Here is a 21,403-nt window from a genome sequence, read left to right as displayed (position 1 = left end):
TTTAAGGTAGGGTTATCAAATTTATCCCGATAGCGGCGGTAATTAAATTTTAAAAAATGTATCACATTAAAATATTTAATGCAATTAATGCATGCATTGCACGACCCACTCACGCATTGTCGCGCTCAATCTGTAATGGTGCCGTTTTACCCATTTAGGGAGATGAAAGGCAGCGTAAAATGAGTAGAGTGAATTTTGGCAGCCTTTGGAGCCTTTTTTTAATAGGCTAAAGCCTTACAATCCCTCTCCCTACGATTAGAAATATCATGGGAAGCAATGTGGGGAAGCAAGGTAGAAATTGATCTTTTTCTTAACACCTTATGTTATTTCCCGACGCAGAGAAGATATATCCATTGGTAGCACTACGCACAGTCATGGGCTCAACAAATACACTAGATGGCAATATTTAGTCACAATATACAAAGTCACAAATCTTTCTATCCGTGGATCCCTCTCACAGAAAGAATGTTAATAATGTAAATGCCATCTTGCGGATTTATTGTCATAATAAACAAATACAGTACTTATGTACTGTATGTTGAATGTATATATTCGTCCGAGTTTTATTCATTTTTTTCTTAATGCATTGCCAAAATGTATATGATCGGGAAAAATTATCGGGAATGATTGGAATTGAATCGGGAGCAAAAAAAAAAAAAAGCAATCGGATTGGGAAATATCGGGATCGGCAGATACTCAAACTAAAACGATCGGGATCGGATCCGGAGCAAAAAACCATGATTGGAACAACCCTTTTGAATACGCTTAAGAAAAGGCAATGATAGTTCAGATTCCTCATATTTTGTTTATCGGGGAATTCCTTAAAGATAGTGCATTGCAGTTCAGTGTCTTCATGTGCCTTTTGTTGACATGCCACAACTTTCCATCCCTGCTGCCCTATGGTGCATAAAGCCAGGAGCAGGAACATGTCCAACTAATGCACTAATCGAATTAGAGCAAAGCATATCAGCAGAAAGCCAAGTAGTGACATACTTCTGTGGTCTAGTAGTTTACTCTAGTGCCTTTTCCCACTTCAGGTGATAAAAAGGAAGAAGTTCTAAACCATTGACACAGCCAGGTTTTTGAAAGTACATGTCTACAAGTGTACAGGACAAAATACATTGGGCATTCTCATAGACGGCACAACAGCATTGCATAAAGCATAACCTATATTAAAAAAAAAAAAAACATAAAACAGGCTAATATTCATTTTTGTGCAGTCGCAGGCATTTCTGCAGGCATGAGCCAGTATGAGATTTTGACGGTATGATAAGCAAGAATATCAAGGTATTACAATTACAGCTGTGAAATGTACTGGTGCACGATAATTATTGGTCCGATAATAGGAATTATGACGTCATCCCGATAAATCCAATAACATTTATAATAGGACCGATAATATGTACCCCCCAGGAAGATGTAAATGTTTCACTCCCCCCCAACACAACTCTCTGCTGCCACTGTAAATTGTATCAATTGCCTGTACATTATTAAAATAAGTATAACTGCATAATATTGTGTCATTTTTAATATTAAAGAAACAATACATAGCTCAACTTACAATAAAGTATAGAAGAGACAAAGTGCATCACTTTGCCTGAATTAAAAAAAAAAAGAAGTCACATTTAATCTGTAAAAACACATTCACTGTATATTTTTTGACCATTAAATAGTGTAATATAAATTTTAATAAAATCAACCAATAAATAATAATACATTCAAATAACCATTTAAACGTAAAAACAAAAATTAATCGAACAAAAACATCAGTGTCATTGGACAGTGGGACAGTTTTTATTTTTGCTATTTTGCACTGGGCAACTTGGTATGCCACCTTATATGATGCTAACACTGCTCGCTGGTTTACTGATGTAACACTGCGAAACAAAGCTTGACGATTGTTGGCAATATTCGGCACGTCTTGGCAGAAAAAAAAATCAAGTGGCTTATCGATGTGAGTGGGGTCTAATGTTTATATGTGACATCTTATTTGATGTGGCTTCTTGCTGTCTTTTGCAAACATTTTTAGACACAGACCGGTGTTTTTTCATCTCCCACTGTATTAAAAGTCAAAGCCAAACGCTACATTCGCTTAGTCATATTTCCTCGTCTTAGCTCGTCATATCTCCAGTGCTCTTTGCTGTGTGCTCTTGTTTTGTTCAAAAATACTGCGCACACTTTGAAAATGATACATTATTCTAGTATGGCAAGAAAAGTATGTTCCGCGAGGTCACATGCGCCACCCATGGCAATGCTCTGCGCCCCCCTAGGGGGGCCCGCCCCTCTAAGTACTGGTTGACACAATAGTATGAGAAATCAGTTGACCATTTGCGGGGCATTGCTCCCACCTGCTGGTCAGAATAATTCAATGCACCTATTTTTTGTTACAGTGGTTTGGGTCAATCACTTTCGTACACATTGTGGTGCCTAGCGGTAGCATTGACTGTTGTGAATGCTTTCTGTTACGTTTTCGCCTCGGAAATATATGTAAGTATTTTATGTTTACTATTACATATGGATGTGCAAAATATGTTTACGTCTGTGATGAAGGGTCATATGTACAGAACTTCATAAGTTGTGTTATAGAAGCCAGCCAATGCTTTAGTAGCTCAAGCTAGCGTGCTATGCTATACATATAATAGTTGTGTATATAAGTGTTTGTGCAGTTTGTTGTATATTGAGTATTGAATATGTGTATTTTTCTGTTGTACTTTCACAATATTAAGGGAGTGTCTTCCCATAAAAGCAAGAAAAGACCAAGCCTTGTGGTTTATGGAAGTGCATTCATTCTTAGCTGGCTGTCGGGCAGTGCAGAAGTGAAACACAATGTTTTGTTCATGTCATAATGAAAAATCTGATGAGATCAAAGGCAAATCTATGTTGAATCCACCACTATTTTTTTTTAAACCTCCAGATGTTCAAAAACTCAGGTTATACATTTAAAAAATTATATATTTATTATCGGTTATCGATATCGGTATCGGCTTTGAGGAGCAGGAAGTTATCAATATCGGTATCGGTTTCAAAAAATGGATATCGTGCACCCCTAGTAAAATGTGTTACTTTGAAAAATCTGGGTTAAAAAAAAAACTTTTTTCCATTGAACAAGATTTTTATTTAGCATATTGGAACATAAGTATAACGTTAAAAAAATAACTGAAATTTTGTAAGTAAAATTAAAATAAATGCAGTTCTTTAGGTGAGTGTAAACCCACAGCCACAGCTCCACATTATTACCATCAGAACAAAAATAATTGATTTTCCATAAAAAGCATGTGTGTACAGTGTTGTCAGTAACGCGTTACTGCAATCTGATTACTTTCTTCAGTAACGAGTAATCTAACGCGTTCATTTTTCCAAGCCAGTAATCCGATTAAAGTTAGTTTCCCTAGTGCCTGTGTGTTACTATGTGTTGTGTTTTGTTTGTTGTGTGATGTGTTATACGTGTTGTGTTTTGTTTGTTGTGTGTAGTGTTTTATGTGATGTGTTTTGTTTAGGATTGTTCTGATCGTGTTTTTTTGCTCCCGATCCGATCGTTTTAGTTTGAGTATCTGCCGATCCCGATATTTCCCGATCCGATTGCTTTTTTTTTTTTTGCTCCCGATTTCAATCATTCCCGATCATTTTTCCCGATCATATGCATTTTGGCAATGCATTAAAAAAAAATAAGAATAAAACTCCGACGAATATATACATTCAACATACAGTACATAAGTACTGTATTTGTTTATTATGACAATAAATCCTCAAGATGGCATTTACATTATTAACATTCTTTCTGTGAGAGGGATCCACGGATAGAAAGACTTGTAATTCTTAAAGGACAAATGTGACTTTGTATATTGTGACTAAATAATGCCATCTAGTGTATTTGTTGAGCTTTCAGTAAATGATACTGTAGCCATTTAAGTTCTGCCCAAATGCATGATGGGAAGTGCAACCATGACTGTGCGTTGTGGTACCAATTGATATATCTTCTCTGCGTTGGGAAATAACATAGGGCGTTAATACAAAAAAGATCAACTACTACCTTTCTTCCCCACATTGCCTCCCACGTTATTTTTAATTGCTGAGAGAGGTATTGTAAGGCTTTAGTCACATAAAAAATGGCTCCAAAGGCTGTCAAAATTCTCTCTACTCATTATACGCTGCCTTTTTTTTCGCTATCTATAGGTAAAACGGCCTCTTTATAGATTGAACGCGACAATGTGTGAGTGGGTCGTGCAGCGCATGCGTTAATCATTTAACGTGATTAGTTGAAAAAAATTAATTACCGCCGTTAACGCAATACATTTGATAGTCCTACTTTAAGCCAAAACTACACTGGATGAGTGTAAGACATTTTGTCTGTAACGTTAAATACAATTAGATAATGATTTAAAAAAAAAAAAAATATATATATATATATATATATATATATATATATATATTAGGGCTGTCAAAATTATCGCGTTAACGAGCGGTAATTAATTTTTTAAATTAATCCCGTTAAAATATTTGACGCAATTAACGCACAGATGCCCTGCTCAAACAGATTAAAATGACAGCACAGTGAAAGCTGTACTTGTGTTTTTTGGCGTTTTGCCGCCCTCTCCTGCCGCTTGGGTGCGACTGATTTTATAGGCTTCAGCACCCATGAGCATTGTGTAAGTAATTATTGACATCAACAATGGCGGGCTACTAGTTTATTTTTTGATTGAAAATTTTACAAATTTTATTAAAACGAAAACATGAAGAGGGGTTTTAATATAAAATTTCTATAACTTGTACTAAAATTATCTTTTAAGAACTACAAGTCTTTCTATCCATGGATCGCTCTAACAGAATGTTAATAATGGTAATGCAATCTTGTTGATTTATTGTTATAATAAAGAAATACAGTACATATGTACCGTATGATGAATGTACATATCCATCTTGTGTCTTATCTTTCCATTCCAACAATAATTTACAGAAAAATATGGCATATTTTATAGATGGTTTGAATTGCGATTAATTGCGATTAATTACAATTAATTAATTTTTAAGCTGTAATTAACTCGATTGAAAATTTTAATCGTTGTACACCCCTAATATATATTTAAAAAAAAGGCATGTCCGATATTTTTTTTGCCGATTCGGATACTTTGAAAATGACGTGATCGGACCCGATCAATCGGGATGTTTTGTTTGTTGTGTGTAGTGTTTTGTGTGATGTCTTTTATGTGTGTTGTTTTATGTGTTTGAATTTACAATAAACGGCAATTGATAATACACAAAACCAATAAGTTGAATCAGTGTTTATCCAATTTTTTGTGAAAATACAGTTTCATTTATACTGGGGATACATGCGGCACCAACAAAGAAAAAGATCCAAAAGTGTTTCAGTGCATCTTGGCATCTTATGTATTGGTGCCACATTAAGAATTCTGAATGAACAACAATGCTGGATTGTATATGTTCAAACAAGCACCCAGTGGAAAAACAAGTGAATATATAACTTGTTTCTCAGCTACCTTGGTCATATTTCAAGATCTGCAGCATTTTAAACCATTTTCAACTTGTGACTTGTCACATTCCATTACTCACGTGTGTTTGTGTTTGCGTGTGCATGTGTGCGTGGATGCCCATCTTGCTACCGCGTCAATGATCGACTGTGACAGGTTAGTGACCCCTTTTGGAGCTCACGTGTAATATCCTGGCTGAATATCCCCTCAATTTTGTGTTACTCGATTCCAATATTTTGATCTAAGACGTAGCCTTGGCTTTCCTATCATCCCCCTTAATTAGAGTTTTAACTGTTTGACCGAACTATGACAGATAACACTATTGGACTGAAAGCTTTTTACCCTCCAGAAGAGAAAGATGTGCCTGTCACTTCAAATTCATCATTTGGCTTCTAACTGATTGAGTTTGTTTTGCTTCCATCACTGGCTTTTAAATCATGGGTGTCAAACTCATTTTGGTTCGCGGGCCACGTTCAAGGCAATTGGATCTCGTGTGGGCCGGACTAGTTTATTTTTAGCCAAATAAGTTAACTCCTTCTTGTCGAAATGGATTTGGACGTCAAGGGTTGTCAATTGACCTGGAAAATGAAAATTCACCAGTGTTACCAGTTTTGGGGCCATTTATAGGTTGATTTTGAGTCACTGCCTATATACCCTACCCACCAACGTCACAAAACCACGTGCTCGCTGTATGGTTCCGCCCACTTGTCCGTCATTTTGTCTCTGTATTAGCATTGGTTTCAATTGATCAAGGAATTTAAAATGCATTTCATGGAAGACCCGGTGCTTTCTGATGCCGTAAACTCACTGGATGTGTTGCATAAAAGGCGTTATGTGGAAAAGCTTCGTTCTATACAGTGGCCAGATCCATATTTGATGCCTAAATCGATGATTTTTGACCGGCTGCCTTCGCCGTCTCTGCCTGACCCTGATATTTACAACTATCTTGTCCACACAAAATCAGCCTATTCTCACGAAAGTTTGAAAAACTTTAAGAGCTTGGAGGCTTATAAATGCTACGTTGCTGGTTGGGTGAAACAGGTCCTCGTACACGAAAATTCGGCAGGAATCTTGTGCTCGGAAGGTGAGTTACGAAATTTTCAATTCAAAATCTTTTGTTCTTGCTAACATCCACTGTCAAGTCTAATGTATTTGTAATGTATTGTACGAGCACATCACCCCCATCCTTCACACCCTACACTGGCTCCCTGTTCACCTCCGTAATGAATTCAAAATCCTCCTTCACACCCATCACTGTCTACACGGTGTAGCCCCCACCTACCTCACCGAACTCCTCACATCACATAATTCAGCTAGAACCCGGTCAGGCCAACAGCACCGTCTACTCCCGCCCAGGACTCGGCTCAAGACTATGGGCGACAGGGCCTTTGCAGCTGCTGCTCCCCGTCTGTGGAACGCCCTCCCAGACCACCTCAGAGCCCCGCAGACGGTGGATGCATTTAAAAAAGCACTAAAAACTCACCTTTTTAAAAAAGCTTATTCTAGCTAATTTTATTTGACTATCTTATTTTTATCTGATTGGTATCTGATTTTATCTGTGCTTCTGCCTGTTTTGCTTTTCCTCTTTTATTCTTAGTCTTTTTATTCATTTTATTTTTTTTCTGGCGATGTGCACTTTGAGATTTGTTTTCAAATGTAAAGTGCGTTATAAATAAAATGTATTATTATTATTATTTTATGTCATTTGTCAATGGAGCTTGGGCTTTTAATGTTTATATGGATTAGCGATAGCACTCTCACTACATACATACGTGTATGTTGTCGGCGATTAGCCTTGCAATGATCTTAATTGTGGTTGTCAGCCCAAAACCCTCTAAATATATATTAAATGCATCTTACCAGATATAAAATGACTACTACATAATCTGTGGTAATCGTTCGGAGCCCAGTTTTCTCGTCGAATTGCAGCAGCCCATCTCGCTCTCTCCTCTCCGTGTCTCTCGGAATCCGGTAGAACTTCAAGTCTCTCTGTCTATCTTCTCTGTTATTGCAACCGACCGCCACACACGCCTTGACCATTTTGATTATTAATGTTAACGAGCAGAAAAACACGCCGTAAATAGGAGGAATGTACGTAGCCGTAACAGGTCAACACGATGTGTTGACGGACAAGTGGGCGGCACCAGTCAGGAGAGCGGAGTTGTGACGTCACGTGGGTAGGGTCTATTCATTTTTAGGTACATTCCCAAGTTACTTCCTGTGGAATAACTACGGTTGTTCCGATCATGTTTTTTTGCTCCCGATCCGATCGTTTTAGTTTGAGTATCTGCCGATTACGATATTTCCCGATCCGGATGCTTTTTTTTGCTCCCGATTCAATTCAAGTCATTCCTGATAATTTTTCCCGATCATATACATTTTGGCACTGCATTCAGAAAAAAATGAATAAAACGAAAATATACATTCAACATACAGTACATAAGTACTGTATTTGTTTATTATGACAATAAATCCTCAAGATGGCATTTACATGATTAACATTCTTTCTGTGAGAGGGACCCACGGAGAGAAAGACTTGTAATTCTTAAAGGATAAATGTGACTTTGTATATTGTGACTAAATATTGCCATCTAGTGTATTTGTTGAGCTTTCAGTAAATGATACTGTAGCCATGCCCAAATGCATGATGGGAAGTGCAACCATGACTGTGCTTAGTGCTACCAATTGATATATCTTCTCTGCGTTGGGAAATAACATAAGGTGATAAGAAAAAGATCAATTACTACCTTGCTTCCCCACATTGCTTCCCACGATATTTCTAATCGTAGGGAAAGGGATTGTAAGGCTTTAGCCATTTAAAACAAGGCTCCCAAGGCTGCCAAAATTCACTCTACTCATTTTACACTGCCTTTTATCTCTCTATATAGGTAAAACGGCGCCATTACAGATTGAGCGCAACAATGTGTGAGTGGGTCGTGCAGCGCATGCATTAAATGCGTTAAATATTTTAACGTGATACATTTTTACAAAAACTTAATTACCGACGTTATCGGGATATAGTTGATGACCCTAACTTAAGCCTAAACTAAAGACTCTGGATGAGTGTAATATACTATGTCGGTAATGTTAAATACAATTAGAAAACGATTTAATTAAAAATATATATATATATAATTAAAAAAAGACATAGCTGATATTTTTTTGCCAATTTCGATACTTTGAAAATGACGTGATCGGACCCGATCGATCGGCATTGATCGGGACATCTCTAAAAATATGTAAAAATTATATGATTTGTTCCCAGTGAGGTTTGGACTCCACCAAGGTTCCCCTTTGTCACCGATTTTGTTCATAACTTTCATGGACAGAATTCATAGGTGCAGCCGAAGCGTTGAGGGGGTCCGGTTTGGTTGCCTGGAACTCCAGACTCACCGCTGTTCTAGCGATAGAGTCTGGCGGCCATTTAGCGGATCAAATTCCCAGGGCGGAGTAGGCCAAAGCAAACAGTCAGCGGAGTGGACCAATCAGCGACGGGCGGACGTGACGTTGGTAAAGCAACAAGAAACTACCGCGAGGAAGCACATCTTCTTTTAAAAGAAATGCTTCCAGTGCTGTCAGTTGCTGGGATTTTAGCGACTCGATGTGTTTTTGGTCATTTAAAACTGAATTTACCGCGGATTGGAACTTATTCTCGGCTCTCCTGTTCGCCATCTGTGTTGTTGTGGAGACGACTTCCGACGCGCAAGAGTGACGTTGCTCGTTAAGAACACATCACGCAAATAAACGAATCTGGTTGCACGGATACGTTCGTTCTGGCTCGAGAGGCCAATGTGGAACTGGGTCCCAGACTCTTCTCATGGTGTTTGAAAAATACAGGGAAAACAGTCTGGCTGTGCCAGGCAACCAGTTTGGTGGCCTCAGGATTGTATCTCTGCTTTTTGCAGATAATGTGGTGCTGTTGGCTTCATCGAGCTGTGATTTCTAACTCTCACTGGACCGGTTCGCAGTCGAGTGTGAAGCGGTTGGCACCTCCAAATCCGAGATAGTGGTCCTCAGTCGGAAAAGGGTGGCGTGTTCTTTCCGGGTCGGGGATGAGATCCAGCCCCAATTGGAGGAGTTCAAGTATCTTGGGGTCATGTTCACGTGTGAGGGTAGGAGGGAGCGGGAGATTGACTGGCGGATCGGTGCAGCCTCTGCAGTGTTGCGGGACAGTCGATCTCCCGTCTGTACCGGTCAGTTGTAGTGAAGACAGAGGTGAGCAAATAGGCCAAGCTCTCGATTTACCAGTCGATATAAAGTTTCTACCCTCCCTTATGGCCACCAGCTGTGTGTCCTGACCAAAAGAACGAGATCCTGGATACAAGCGGCCGAAATGAGTTTCCTCCGCAGGGTGTCCGGGTTCTCCCTTAGATATGGGGTGAGAAGCTTGGTCATCCGAGAGGGATTATGTCTCGAGTTGCTACTCCTTCGAGTAGCCAGCTGAGGTGGCTCGAGCATCTGGTTCAGATGCCTCCCTGGAGAGGTATTTCGGGCATTTCCCACTGGCGGGAGGCCCTGGGAATGCCTTCGGATTCCGCCGCAGGAGCTGGTTGAAGTGGCTGGGTCGAGGGAAGTCTGGGCTTCTCTGCTAAAGCTGCTGTCCCCGCGACTCGACTCGACTCGACTCGACTCAGCGGTAGATAATGGATGGATGAATAAGATATGGCTAACTAAAAGGACTGCCAAAAATAACACTAGTAACCAGTGATGAGCTAATTCCAAACATTAGTTGGGCGCATTGTGAACACGCAACAGTATACATTTGATCACTTATTTTTGACATTTTGGGGGAAGTTGAGCTTCCCTCGCGTCTTAGAGCAATCGCGTCAGGTTCAGCCGCAAAGCAATGCATGGTACTTACCATGATTTTATTTAGGTAAAGTGTAATGGAGTTAAGCACAACAAGACATCCAGCAGGCAGTATAATTACACTTATTGTATGCTTTCGAGTAAGAATCAATACTGAGTAGTAACCTACGAATGTGGCTACAGAAAAAAAATGTGACTGCGAGAGGAAAATAAGACTTGACATTGATACATAGTGAGACGATATTGATTCTTGTGGGTTTAACTCAACGATGCTTGTGTGGCTCGGTAATGGATGCCATCAGTACAGTGGACATTGTTGGAGGGATACCAGTCAAGGCTATGAAGTTCATCGATAGATCGCTCCGGCAGCAATCAATGAGGTCACTGGATGTGAATACAGTTAAACGGTTTTGTGTGTTTGTGTGATTTAGGCCAGGGGTGTCAAACTCTCTATTGGTTGGCAGGCCACATCTATGGGAATTAGACCTCTTTTGGGCCGGACTAGCTTATTTTTGGCAAAATAGGTTAATTCACTGGCTGCCATTGACGGTGCTTGACGTCCAATCCATTTTGCAGCAGGGGCAAGAACGAAAAGTAGTATTTGGTATATGGCAAAATGGATTTTTTTCATGTGGCATTTTTTTTTTTGCCATGTGGCAAAATGGATTTTGCCATTTGGCTTTATTTTTTTGCCATGTGGCAAAATTGATTTTGCCAAAAATCACAGCTGCACGTTTTTCTGCCACTTAAAATGAATGGAAAATTTGGATGTGCATAGCCGTCAATGGCATGGACGTGCATGGCCTGCAAATATGAAACAGAAAAAAAAAAAAAAAGCCAAATACCAAAATCCATTTTGCCACACACAATAAAAAGCCACATGGCAAAATCAATTTTGCCACATGGCAAAAAACTGCTACATGGCAAAAACTGTGCCCAATGGCAAAATCAATTTGCCACCTGGCAAAAAATGCCACATGGCAAAATTAATTTTGCTACATGGCAAAATCAATTTGCCACCTGGCAAAAAATGCCACATGGCAAAATTAATTTTGCTACATGGCAAAAAAAAAAAAAAAACATGGCAAAAGAATCCCACATGGCAAAAAAATGCCACACGGGAAAAAAATGTCACATGGCAACAAAAATGCCACATAGAAATGCCACATGGCAAAATCCATTTGGTCACATGGCAATGAGCACTTTTGGTTCTCGCTCCTTCTCCCATTTTGTCTTGTGTGATTGTGTCACTCATGTTGCGTGCTGCCCTCCCACCACCACTCACCGGTGTCCTCTGCAGGCTGGCTTGTTTTGAAACACATGGTAAGATTTCGTTTTCTAATTTTGGCATGAGAGAATATGCAATGTTGCTTTAGTCTGTGCTGAGTGATCATCACACACTGAACGTAACTCATCGTGTTAGCATAGTATTCTCGTTAGCATTAGCATTTAGTGTGGCAAGCATCGTCCTAAACTCTCAGACAACTTTTTTTACATACAGTTCATGGCGTTCAAATGAGTATATTCTGGACGTACTCGATTGCAATAATCACAAATCTACAGTTTTACGTCGCCAATGTCAAACTATAAGCGTGTGATTTTGTATGTACAGTATGAATGAGGCTGTCATGAATGAATGTGGCTTTCAGGATCGGACAAACCTTGCTAATACCACGAGATCGAGGGTAGCAGTGATAGAGACAACAAACGGCTTTGCTAAAGAAAAAAATCAAGCAGTACCTGTCGTAGTCGCCATTGCAAAGTGCCCGGACAGGAATGGTAAATGGCTGCCACACTGGGTTTAATGTGTTCTTCACCACCTCTGTTTTATGGCAGATCGTAAACCTGGACAAGAAGAGTGTAGAGGAGGAGAAAAGAGTGTGTATTAAAGTGGCAGTGAAAAGAATTCGCTCATTAATTCCCTTTATGCGGACATGAGAGATAAATATGCAAATAAGAGGAGGAGGAGTGTTCAGTGGAAAGGACAGAGGAGCCAACGTGGAAGCCAAAGAAGACGCTTCAGTCGGCTGGATCCAACTTTGTGTATTTCCTGGCTAGTCTCCTAGTTATATTGTTTTAAAGACCCCAGAGAATTATTTCATATCTGAGTCCGACTCTCGAAAGCAAGCACGGATTTGTGATATGCAACGCCTCACAGAGCATCAATTCCTATTAAATACCCCGAAACATCCTCTCAGAAAGCAATACGGCGTGGCAATTTTACAGTGTTTGGATTACTTGTGCCGCAAGCATTTTCTGGTAGCAACTAGCCACCCTAATATGCTGGGTTGGGTAGTAATGTGTTACATTTACTGAGAAAGTATAATATTTATAAAAGGGCTGCACCTAACGATGATTTTTTTATAATCGATTATTCGGACAATTAATTGATTCATCCAATTGATGTCACTTTAGTCAGTCACCTTCACATTTTAACTTGAAGTTGTTTTCGGCATGTTTTAAGTAACAACGAAGACAAAACTGATGACTATTTCCTTCAAAAATAATATTTTATGACATGACTTTAACTGTAGTCTACAACTGTACATAAAACTTGCTTTTAATAAAGGTTTTGAGGAGGGTTGAAAGTGGTTGTAATTTCTCCCTGACATAAAGGTAGCCACAGAGCCAGATTTTTTTTTTTGTGGCTGCCCCTGGAGTCCCAGCAGTCAGGAGCCACATGTGGCTCTTTAGCGCAGCCCTAGTGGCTCTCCTGGAGTTTTTTTCCAAAACGTTTATAAATGGAAAAAGATGGGGCAGGAAAATAAATTTTTAATTGTAATATGGTTTATGTAGGAGGAAAAACATGACACAAACATTCTTCTACTCTCATTTGCATAACTCATTTGCTCCCAAAAACATATAAATACGTTCTATTTTTAATTGTTTCAGTGTCTTCATGTTTTTTTTAATTTTTTTTTTACAAGAGACACCTCTGGGTTTTGATTCACTTTAGCTCCGAAGCACAAAGCTGAAAATCCATTTTAAAGCAATATAACTGGCCACTGGAGGGCAGTAGCGCATTTGGTAAGACCCGCAACCTGACCCAACGGCAACGAACGGCCGGGCTACACGGCCGGGGCGCTGGCGGAAGACGACCGAATGGCATCCAGGATGCTAGGTGGCGGACGACCGAGCAGAACAACCGAGAGGAAGCCTGGGATGCCAGGCGCTGGACGACCGAGCATAACGACCGGGACCAACAGTGCAGCGGACGATGCCGTTGAGTCCGTGCTGCTCGACGAGTAGACCCGGCTGCGACTCAAAAAAAAAAATCATCTTTATGAAACAGGCGGCGATAAGGGAAAAGTTTACTCGGCTGTCGCGGCCACAACAGCGTCATCTCTCAGTTAGTTATGTGTAAATAAATTGTTACTTTGCTATCAAAAGCTCTATTTGTCTTGTTGTTATGTTATTTTGTAAAAGGAAAACATTATTCAGATGTTTGGGATGTAACTAAAGCCAAAAATAGCTGTGTTAAAGTCAAAGTTATGTTTGAAATGTATGCTTTCACAAAAAGCTCAGTTTCTGTTTTTTCATCAGAAATTGGAAAATTGCTCAAACTAAGCTATTTTCTAATGCTGATTCTAAAGAATGGAAAAAGATATGAACTTACTTTTTTTCATGCTGAAAGAAGAGAGTCTAATCTTTCTTTTGGTAGGTTCCATGTTTATATAAAAATATAACATAATTTTCTGTGGGCCTTGCAAAATCAGTCAAAATCCTGTAAAACGGCCGGGAGCGAAGGGGGTTGCACCGGTGAAAATGGCTGGGAGTGAATGAGTATGAGTATGAGAATATATTGATCAATATATAAAGCATATCGGATTATAAAGCGCATTGCGGGCTTTTGAGAAAATTGAAGGCTTTCAGGCGCGCCTTTAGTGCCGAGACTATGGTAATTATGAAGGCTGTATTTGTAGCCAATTTAGTAATTTTGATAAATTGGCTAATATAGCTAATATAGTTACCTACAGCGTATGATGCGTTCATTAGAAGGCTTTCAATTTTTGCGGCCCTAGGCATATATATATGTATGTATATATATATATATATATATATATTTTTTTTTTTTGCTCCTGTTAGGTTGTGTGACATACATGGCTGTCATTAGCATGGACGTTGGCATCTGTGTACATTGGCGTCAATGCAATGTAGAAGCCATTGGAAATGAATGGGAAATTTGGACGTACATGGCCGTTAATGACTTATTTGGGCGCCAGTTGAATGTCAGTGGGCTGAAATGGTAAATGGTCAAAAGTAACAAGAACTTATGTTTTGCTGCTATAGAAAATGAATGGGAAATTTAGACGTACATGTCTGTCAATGGCATCCAATCAGAAATCAATGGGGGAACCGTAAGTTTTAACCAAATTCTGTATACAACTTTAATGCCCCTTACCGTCCTGGAATTTTTGATTTGTAAATTATGTGATTTGGTCCAAAGTTAAATTTTTTTTTTTTTTTTAAACACTCGTTTACGGCCGAACGGAAGATTTTGGGGGAGGGGTCAATCGAAAAATTCCCTGTGTCGCGTGAAAATTCCGGTCATTTTACCATCGGAACGGTGACCGTCGGTCAAATAGTTTGGGCTGTGCTAAAGAAACGCTATTTAAAAAAAAAAAATTGGATGACTACTTTGACTTGAGTAATATTATTTTGAAGTAAGGCTATGCTTACTCGAGTTTTTTGACTTCTCTACCCACCTCTGCCAATATGTACTTCTCGCTAAAGCATCTGTTGTTAGATACAGGACAAAGAAGGCCTTAGAAACAAGGAGATGCTTAAACATACAAGATACAGTGTACTGCTCAATGGTAAGTGTTATGTGTTAATGTGCGTTTTGCATTAATTATAGCTCCTATATATGCTCTCCTGGAGTCCTTTATGTATGCCAAGTTACTGGCAGTGTTGATGTGAACAGTGCCTATGCATGAACCACGACTGCATGACTCATTAAACACTGCAACTCCTACTATAGTGCACACACACTACAGTACAGTACAGTAAAATAGATACTTTTATAATCCTACAACATATTTTTCTCTCTTGTAGATGGTACTCATCCAAATGATTACATATACATACAGTATGGTCAGTAGTGGTAGTAATGGCTTTGGGATTAGGTGAAATTCTGCTGTTGGACAAAATATGGAATTTATGACTAGCTGCCTGAGAGCTGCAGGGAAGCCCTTGAGCTTTGAGTGTGCCTCACACTAAGTTTTACTGTTCAACTTTTTGACTGTCTTCTAAGCAGCTCAGCACACGTGGGGCAGCATAGACATCTGTCTCAAATAATTGAATTATAATCATTAAAAAATAACATTCAAACAGTGTGACTTTTTAATTGGCCTTGGACAAATTCACTGAGGATCGATCGGCTGCGACACGATTGGTTCCCTCACTGGGAACCAATCTGACTTACTGCCAGCAATGCGTACAGGGACCAAACAGCCTTTACCAAGGGGCTCGGTACCCCATACTCCCGAAGCTCACCCCAAAGGACTCCCCGAAGGACACGGTCGAACATCTTGTCAACATCCACAAAACATGTAGACCGGTTGGGCGAACTCCCATGCTCCCTCGAGAACCCTGCCGAGGGTGTAGAGCTGGTCCACTGTTCCACTGCCGGGACGAAAACCACATTGCTCCTCCTGAATCCGAGATTCGACTTCCCGACGGACCCTCCTCTCCAGCACCCCTGAATAGACTTTACCGGGGAGGCTGAGGAGTGTGATCACTCTTCTTGATGTCCATGCACTGTTATAGAGGCGTGTCAGCCATGACAGCCCTACAACATCCAGAGCCCTTAGGAACTTGAGGCAGATCTCCACCTCCACCCTCCAACCACCTCAGTGACATTACACACTGTTCACTAACTCAAAATCAAAAAAGCAACCCGAAAAGGAAAACGAAGTGACTGAAAATTAACAGAAAATGACGTGAAATGCCACCGACAGCCATATACCTCCAATCCTTTTGTTCATTCACAGCCACCCTCCCAGTTCAAATGGTTCTACTAGTGATATACACACACAGAAGAAAGATGAAAATAGTTTGGTTTTTTTCCAGTTCATTACTTGTATCGTAGAATATGGTAGATTGATTTCCTGAACCATGTATCGATAATTGTTGTATCCCCATATCGTGAGATCATAGTTATCACGAACTGTATTGTATCGTGAGGTACCCAGAGGTTCCCACCCCTTATGGACAAACAGATAAACAGTTCCAAATAAAATGACTCACGTTCCATCTTCATTGCTTCGATAGAAAACCATGAATGGGTCTGATTTCCCAAAGAAATCCTTCTTGTCCAGCTTGTTGGCGCAGAACTGCATAGTAGCGCTGTCCTAGGACGAGAGCAGACAGAGGGAATAATGGGGAGAGCGAGATAGCATACAGTAAGTACCATTAACAAATGTTTTACATTTTATGTGGAATATGTTGTGTGGAGTCCGCGATGCATTCTATAATAGTGACACTTTAGCAGCAACAACTGAAAAGCCATTACATTGTAAAAATCAATGACATGAGAAATGAAAACGTCAAAAATAATAATATTTTGGTGATGTTACAGATAATTGTATGTGAAAATTGCACTTGTACTCAAATTGGACTACACTTTTAGTTCTACACATTCAGTAATGGGTGGTCCTGTTGCCTGGGAGTTGTTTCCCTCTGGCAGCAGGGCCAAAAACAACATTGAAAAATGAATAATACACACTTCAAAAACAATGGTTGTTACTATGAGCACCAGCAAAGTTATTATTATGAATATTTTACCTCGGTAAAGTTGCCCCCCCCCCTCCCCCAATCAGGCACAAATTTATTAAAAAAATATGTCATTTGTTTGTGCTTTGTTTGTGCTGAAAAAATGTTTCGTTTGTGCTGGTATCGTTTTTAAGATGTAATAAATTTTTAAAATTTTTATTCTCTGACTGTTGTTTGTGCGTATTCATCGAATAGCAGCTTAGAGTATTCTGCCATCTTGGCAGCAGGGCCGAAAACCAAAAGTAGTATTTGCCATGTGGCAAAATGGATTTTGCCATGTGGCATTTTTTTGCCATGTGGCAAAATGGATTTTGCCATTTGGCATATTTTTTTTCGCCATGTGGCAAAATGGATTTTGACTAGGGCTGTCAAACGATTAAAATTTTTAATCGAGTTAATTACAGCTTAAAAATTAATTAATCGTAATTAATCACAATTCAAACCATCTATAAAATATGCCATTTTTTCTGTAAATTATTGTTGGAATGGAAAGATAAGACACAAGATGGATATATACATTCAACATACGGTACATTAGTACCGTATTTTTTTATTATAACAATAAATCAACAAGACGGCATTAACATTATTAACATTCTCTTAAAGCGATCCATGGATAGAAAGAGTTGTAGTTCCTAAAAGATAAATGTTAGTACAAGTTATAGAAATTTTATATTAAAACTCCTATTAATGTTTTCGTTTTCTTAAATTTTTTAAAATTTTCAATCAAAAACTAAACTACTAGCTCGCCATTGTTGATGTCAATAATTACACCATGCTCACTCATGGTACTAACCCATAAAATCAGTTGGACCCAAGCGCCAGCAAAGGGCGCCAAACACCAAAAAACAAGTAACAAGCGTACATTACACTGTACTGTCATTTTAGTCTGTTTGAGCGGGGCATGTGCGTTAGTTGCGTCAAATATTTTAACCTGATTTATTAAAAATATTAATTACCACGATATTTTTGACAGCCCTAATTTTGACATGTGTTATTTTTTTTTATGTGGCAAAATGGATTTTGCCATGTGGCATTTTTTTTGCCATGTGACAAAATTGATTTTGACATGTGGCATTTTTTGTATGTGGCAAAATGGATTTTGGTTTGTCGCATTTTTTGGGGCGGGGGTATGTGGCATTTTTGGGGGTATATGGCAGTTTTGAAGGCCATGCACGTCCATGCCATTGACGACTATGCACGTCCAAATTTTCCATTCATTTTAAATGGCAGAAAAACGTGTGTTTGTGTTTTTATTTTTTTATTTTACCATACACTTTTATTACATTTATCATTTATCACAATTACAGCGCATTGACATTCAACTGGCAACCAAGTCAGGCTATGCACGTCCAAATTTTCCAATTATTTCAAATGGCAGAAAAACGTGTGTGTTTTTTTTTTTTTTTTTTTGTAATACACTTAGCATTACAGCGCATTGACATTCAACTGGCAACCAAGTCAGGCTATGCCATTGACGGCTATGCATGTCCAAATTTTCCAAAATCCAAATCCATTTTGCCACATACCAAAAAAAAAAAAAAAAAATGCCACATGTCAAAATAATCTATTTTACAGTGCCAACCACTGTAGAGTTGAAGCAAATGACCCTTACAGGACTCTCTAGTATGACTCTCACCAAACACGGGAAGTTTGGCGCAGATATGTTGTATGCCTCTGTCGCAGCTGACGAAGTCAGACTGTTCCATGATCTGAGCTAGAGGAAGCATATACAGTGCCCTCCATAATTATTGGCACCCCTGAAAAGGATGTGTTTTGTAGCTTCTAATATTTTTTTTTTGATTCAAATAATATGGGACCTTAATGGAAAAAAAGAGAAAAATCCAACCTTCAATACAAGTGCATTCATTCAGTGGGCAAAAAATCCCACATAAAGAAAAAATTATTTGACATTAAATAATGTGTGTCACAATTATTAGCACCCCTGGTGTTAATACTTTGTACAACCCCCTTTTGCCAACAAAACAAGGTCTGGGGACGGAGATGGCCATGGGAGGAGCTTGATTTTGTGTCTGGTGAACCATTTCTGTGTAGATTTGGCCATATATTTAGGGTCATTGTCTTGCTGAAAGACCCAGTGACGACCCATCTTCAGCTTTCGGGCAGAGGGCAACATATTTTGATTTAAAATGTTCTGGTATTTCAAAGCATTCATGATGCCATGCACCCTAACAAGGTTCCCAGGGCCTTTGGAAGCTAAACAGCCCCACAGCATCACTGACCCACCCCCATACTTCACAGTGGGTATGAGGTGCTTTTCAGCATGCGCATCTTTCGCGGCATGCCAGACCCACTTAGAGTGTTTGTTGCCGAAAAGCTCAATCTTGGTCCCACACAAAAATACCCATGGTCCCAAGCTTCAACCAAGAGACCTGAGACCAAGATTGAGCTTTTTGGCAACAAACACTCTAAGTGGGTCTGGCGTGCCATGAAAGATGCACATGCTGAAAATCACCTCATACCCACTGTGAAGTATGGGGGTGGGTCAGTGATGCTGTTTTGCTTCCAAAGGCCCTGAGAACCTTGTTAGGGTGCATGGCATCTTTGAAATACCAGGACATTTTAAATCAAAATCTGTTGCCCTCTGCCCGAAAACTGAAGATGGGTCGTCACTGGGTCTTTCAGCAAGACAATGACCCTAAACATATGGCCAAATCTACACAGAAATGGTTCACCAGACACAAAATCAAGCCCATCCCATGGCCATCTCAGTCCCCAGACCTTGTTTTGTTGGCAAAAGGGGGTTGTACAAAGTATTAACACCAGGGGTGCTAATAATTGTGACACACATTATTTGATGTCAAATAATTTTTTCTTTATGTGGGATTTTTTCCCCACTGAATAAATGCACTAGTATTGAAGGTTGGATTTTTCTCTTTTTTTTCCATTAAGGTCCCATATTATTTGAATTTTTAAAAAAATTAATAGAAGCTAAAAAACACATCTTAACCAGGGGTGCCAATAATTATGGAGGGCACCGATGTTAAATAAAAGTGGTCCGAGAATGGACCCTTGAGGAACCCCTCATGTGAATTTGGCTCGTTACGACACATGGTTTCTGATTTACACAAAGAAATCTCTATCATGTAAAGATGTGAACCACTGAAGAACAGTGTCAGTGAGCCCTGCCCACTGAGTCCAATTTTACGTCGGATGTTGAAACGATCGTATGTTGAGTTGTTTGTATGTAGAGGTACCACTGTACATATAAATTTGCCTTGCTTACAATTAGAAATCTGACAGAAGCCTTTCAGGTTGTCAAGACCGTCGGTTTCAATCGCTATTGATAGGAAACACAGCAACCAAAAAAAGCACAACTTATCCAGACTGCGGTATCATAAAGAATTATGAATGTATTAAAACATAAAAACACCGACCTTGTGTAAATCAAAAGCAACCAGATACTGCCGAGAAACTAATTAATGCGGTAAACTTTTTCTCTATAACATAGAGTATATGGCTTATTGTGCAATTTTCCCAACCGTTATTTATCGCACAGTTCTTACAGCACGTCGAAATATAAATCACCGGCACGACTTTAGAGCTTGAAGGTACTTTCCTAATGTTTCCTACCCGGTGGCTGCCTCTTATTATGTTGGAAAAAATCCGCCTGACTAACGCCCAGATGCAAGCTGTGGCTAATCTCTGCAATACAGTGTTCATTACAGTACTTTTAGACACTTGAATAATAAATTGCTGGTGTTGTTGTCATCATCGCCTGAGGTCTTACACCAGGCACCCACCACTCCACTAATGATAGCTTGATAGCTTTTTAATGTCGCAGCTTGCACCTCATGTCAGCCGGTGCGCCGGGTGGCAAATCAGTTAAGGGATGGATACGAGGTTCCATGTGTGACAGATTGTGTGAGTGTTTTCGTGCGTGCATTCCCAATGCCCACTCGGATTCCTTTTCTCCCCCACGGTGTCGTCCTGCCGTCTTCTTTTTATCAATCCCAGCCAGGCAGCAAACGAGACCACTCCACAAGTGAGACGGACTTCATCCGTTTCGCCCTGGGGTTATATACAGTACCGACTGCACATCTGCTACAGTCGACATTATCTTTTTGCAGAGCTCATAACGCTTCATCTGCATCGACATTCATCTCGCATGCTGCTCGCTGTATGACACATTAGCAGCTGCGTCTCATACAACATGCAAGACGATATAAAAAAGGAGTGCTTTACAGTGAGAGGTGTTTATGTGTTTGAAAATTATTCACGCGCATGCAATCACTGTCTTTTTCCGTCCTAGCAGACAGCTACTGCATGTACAGGAGTATGAAAAAGTATCTGAACCTTTTGGAATTTCTCAC

The 21,403-nt window shown here is 39.6% G+C and overlaps 1 protein-coding gene across 3 annotated transcripts in view; it reads right to left on the bottom strand.

Moving 5' to 3' along the window:
• cpne5b (copine Vb) overlaps positions 1–21,403 on the bottom strand; it is a 276,730-nt gene that overhangs the window by 60,108 nt on the left and 195,219 nt on the right. For all 3 annotated transcript variants that reach the window (XM_057845330.1, XM_057845331.1, XM_057845332.1), the window contains 2 exons: positions 16,545–16,648; positions 12,036–12,140 (listed from right to left, as the gene is read on the bottom strand). In XM_057845330.1, the coding sequence (XP_057701313.1) occupies positions 12,036–12,140; positions 16,545–16,648 (209 nt within the window). The remainder of the gene's footprint in view (positions 1–12,035; positions 12,141–16,544; positions 16,649–21,403) is intronic.

This window comes from Corythoichthys intestinalis, chromosome 9 (genome assembly GCF_030265065.1).
Source record: "Corythoichthys intestinalis isolate RoL2023-P3 chromosome 9, ASM3026506v1, whole genome shotgun sequence".
Taxonomy (NCBI): Eukaryota; Metazoa; Chordata; class Actinopteri; order Syngnathiformes; family Syngnathidae; genus Corythoichthys; species Corythoichthys intestinalis.
The sequence above is the reverse complement of the archived record's forward strand: the minus strand, read 5'-3'. Positions and strand labels throughout refer to the sequence as shown.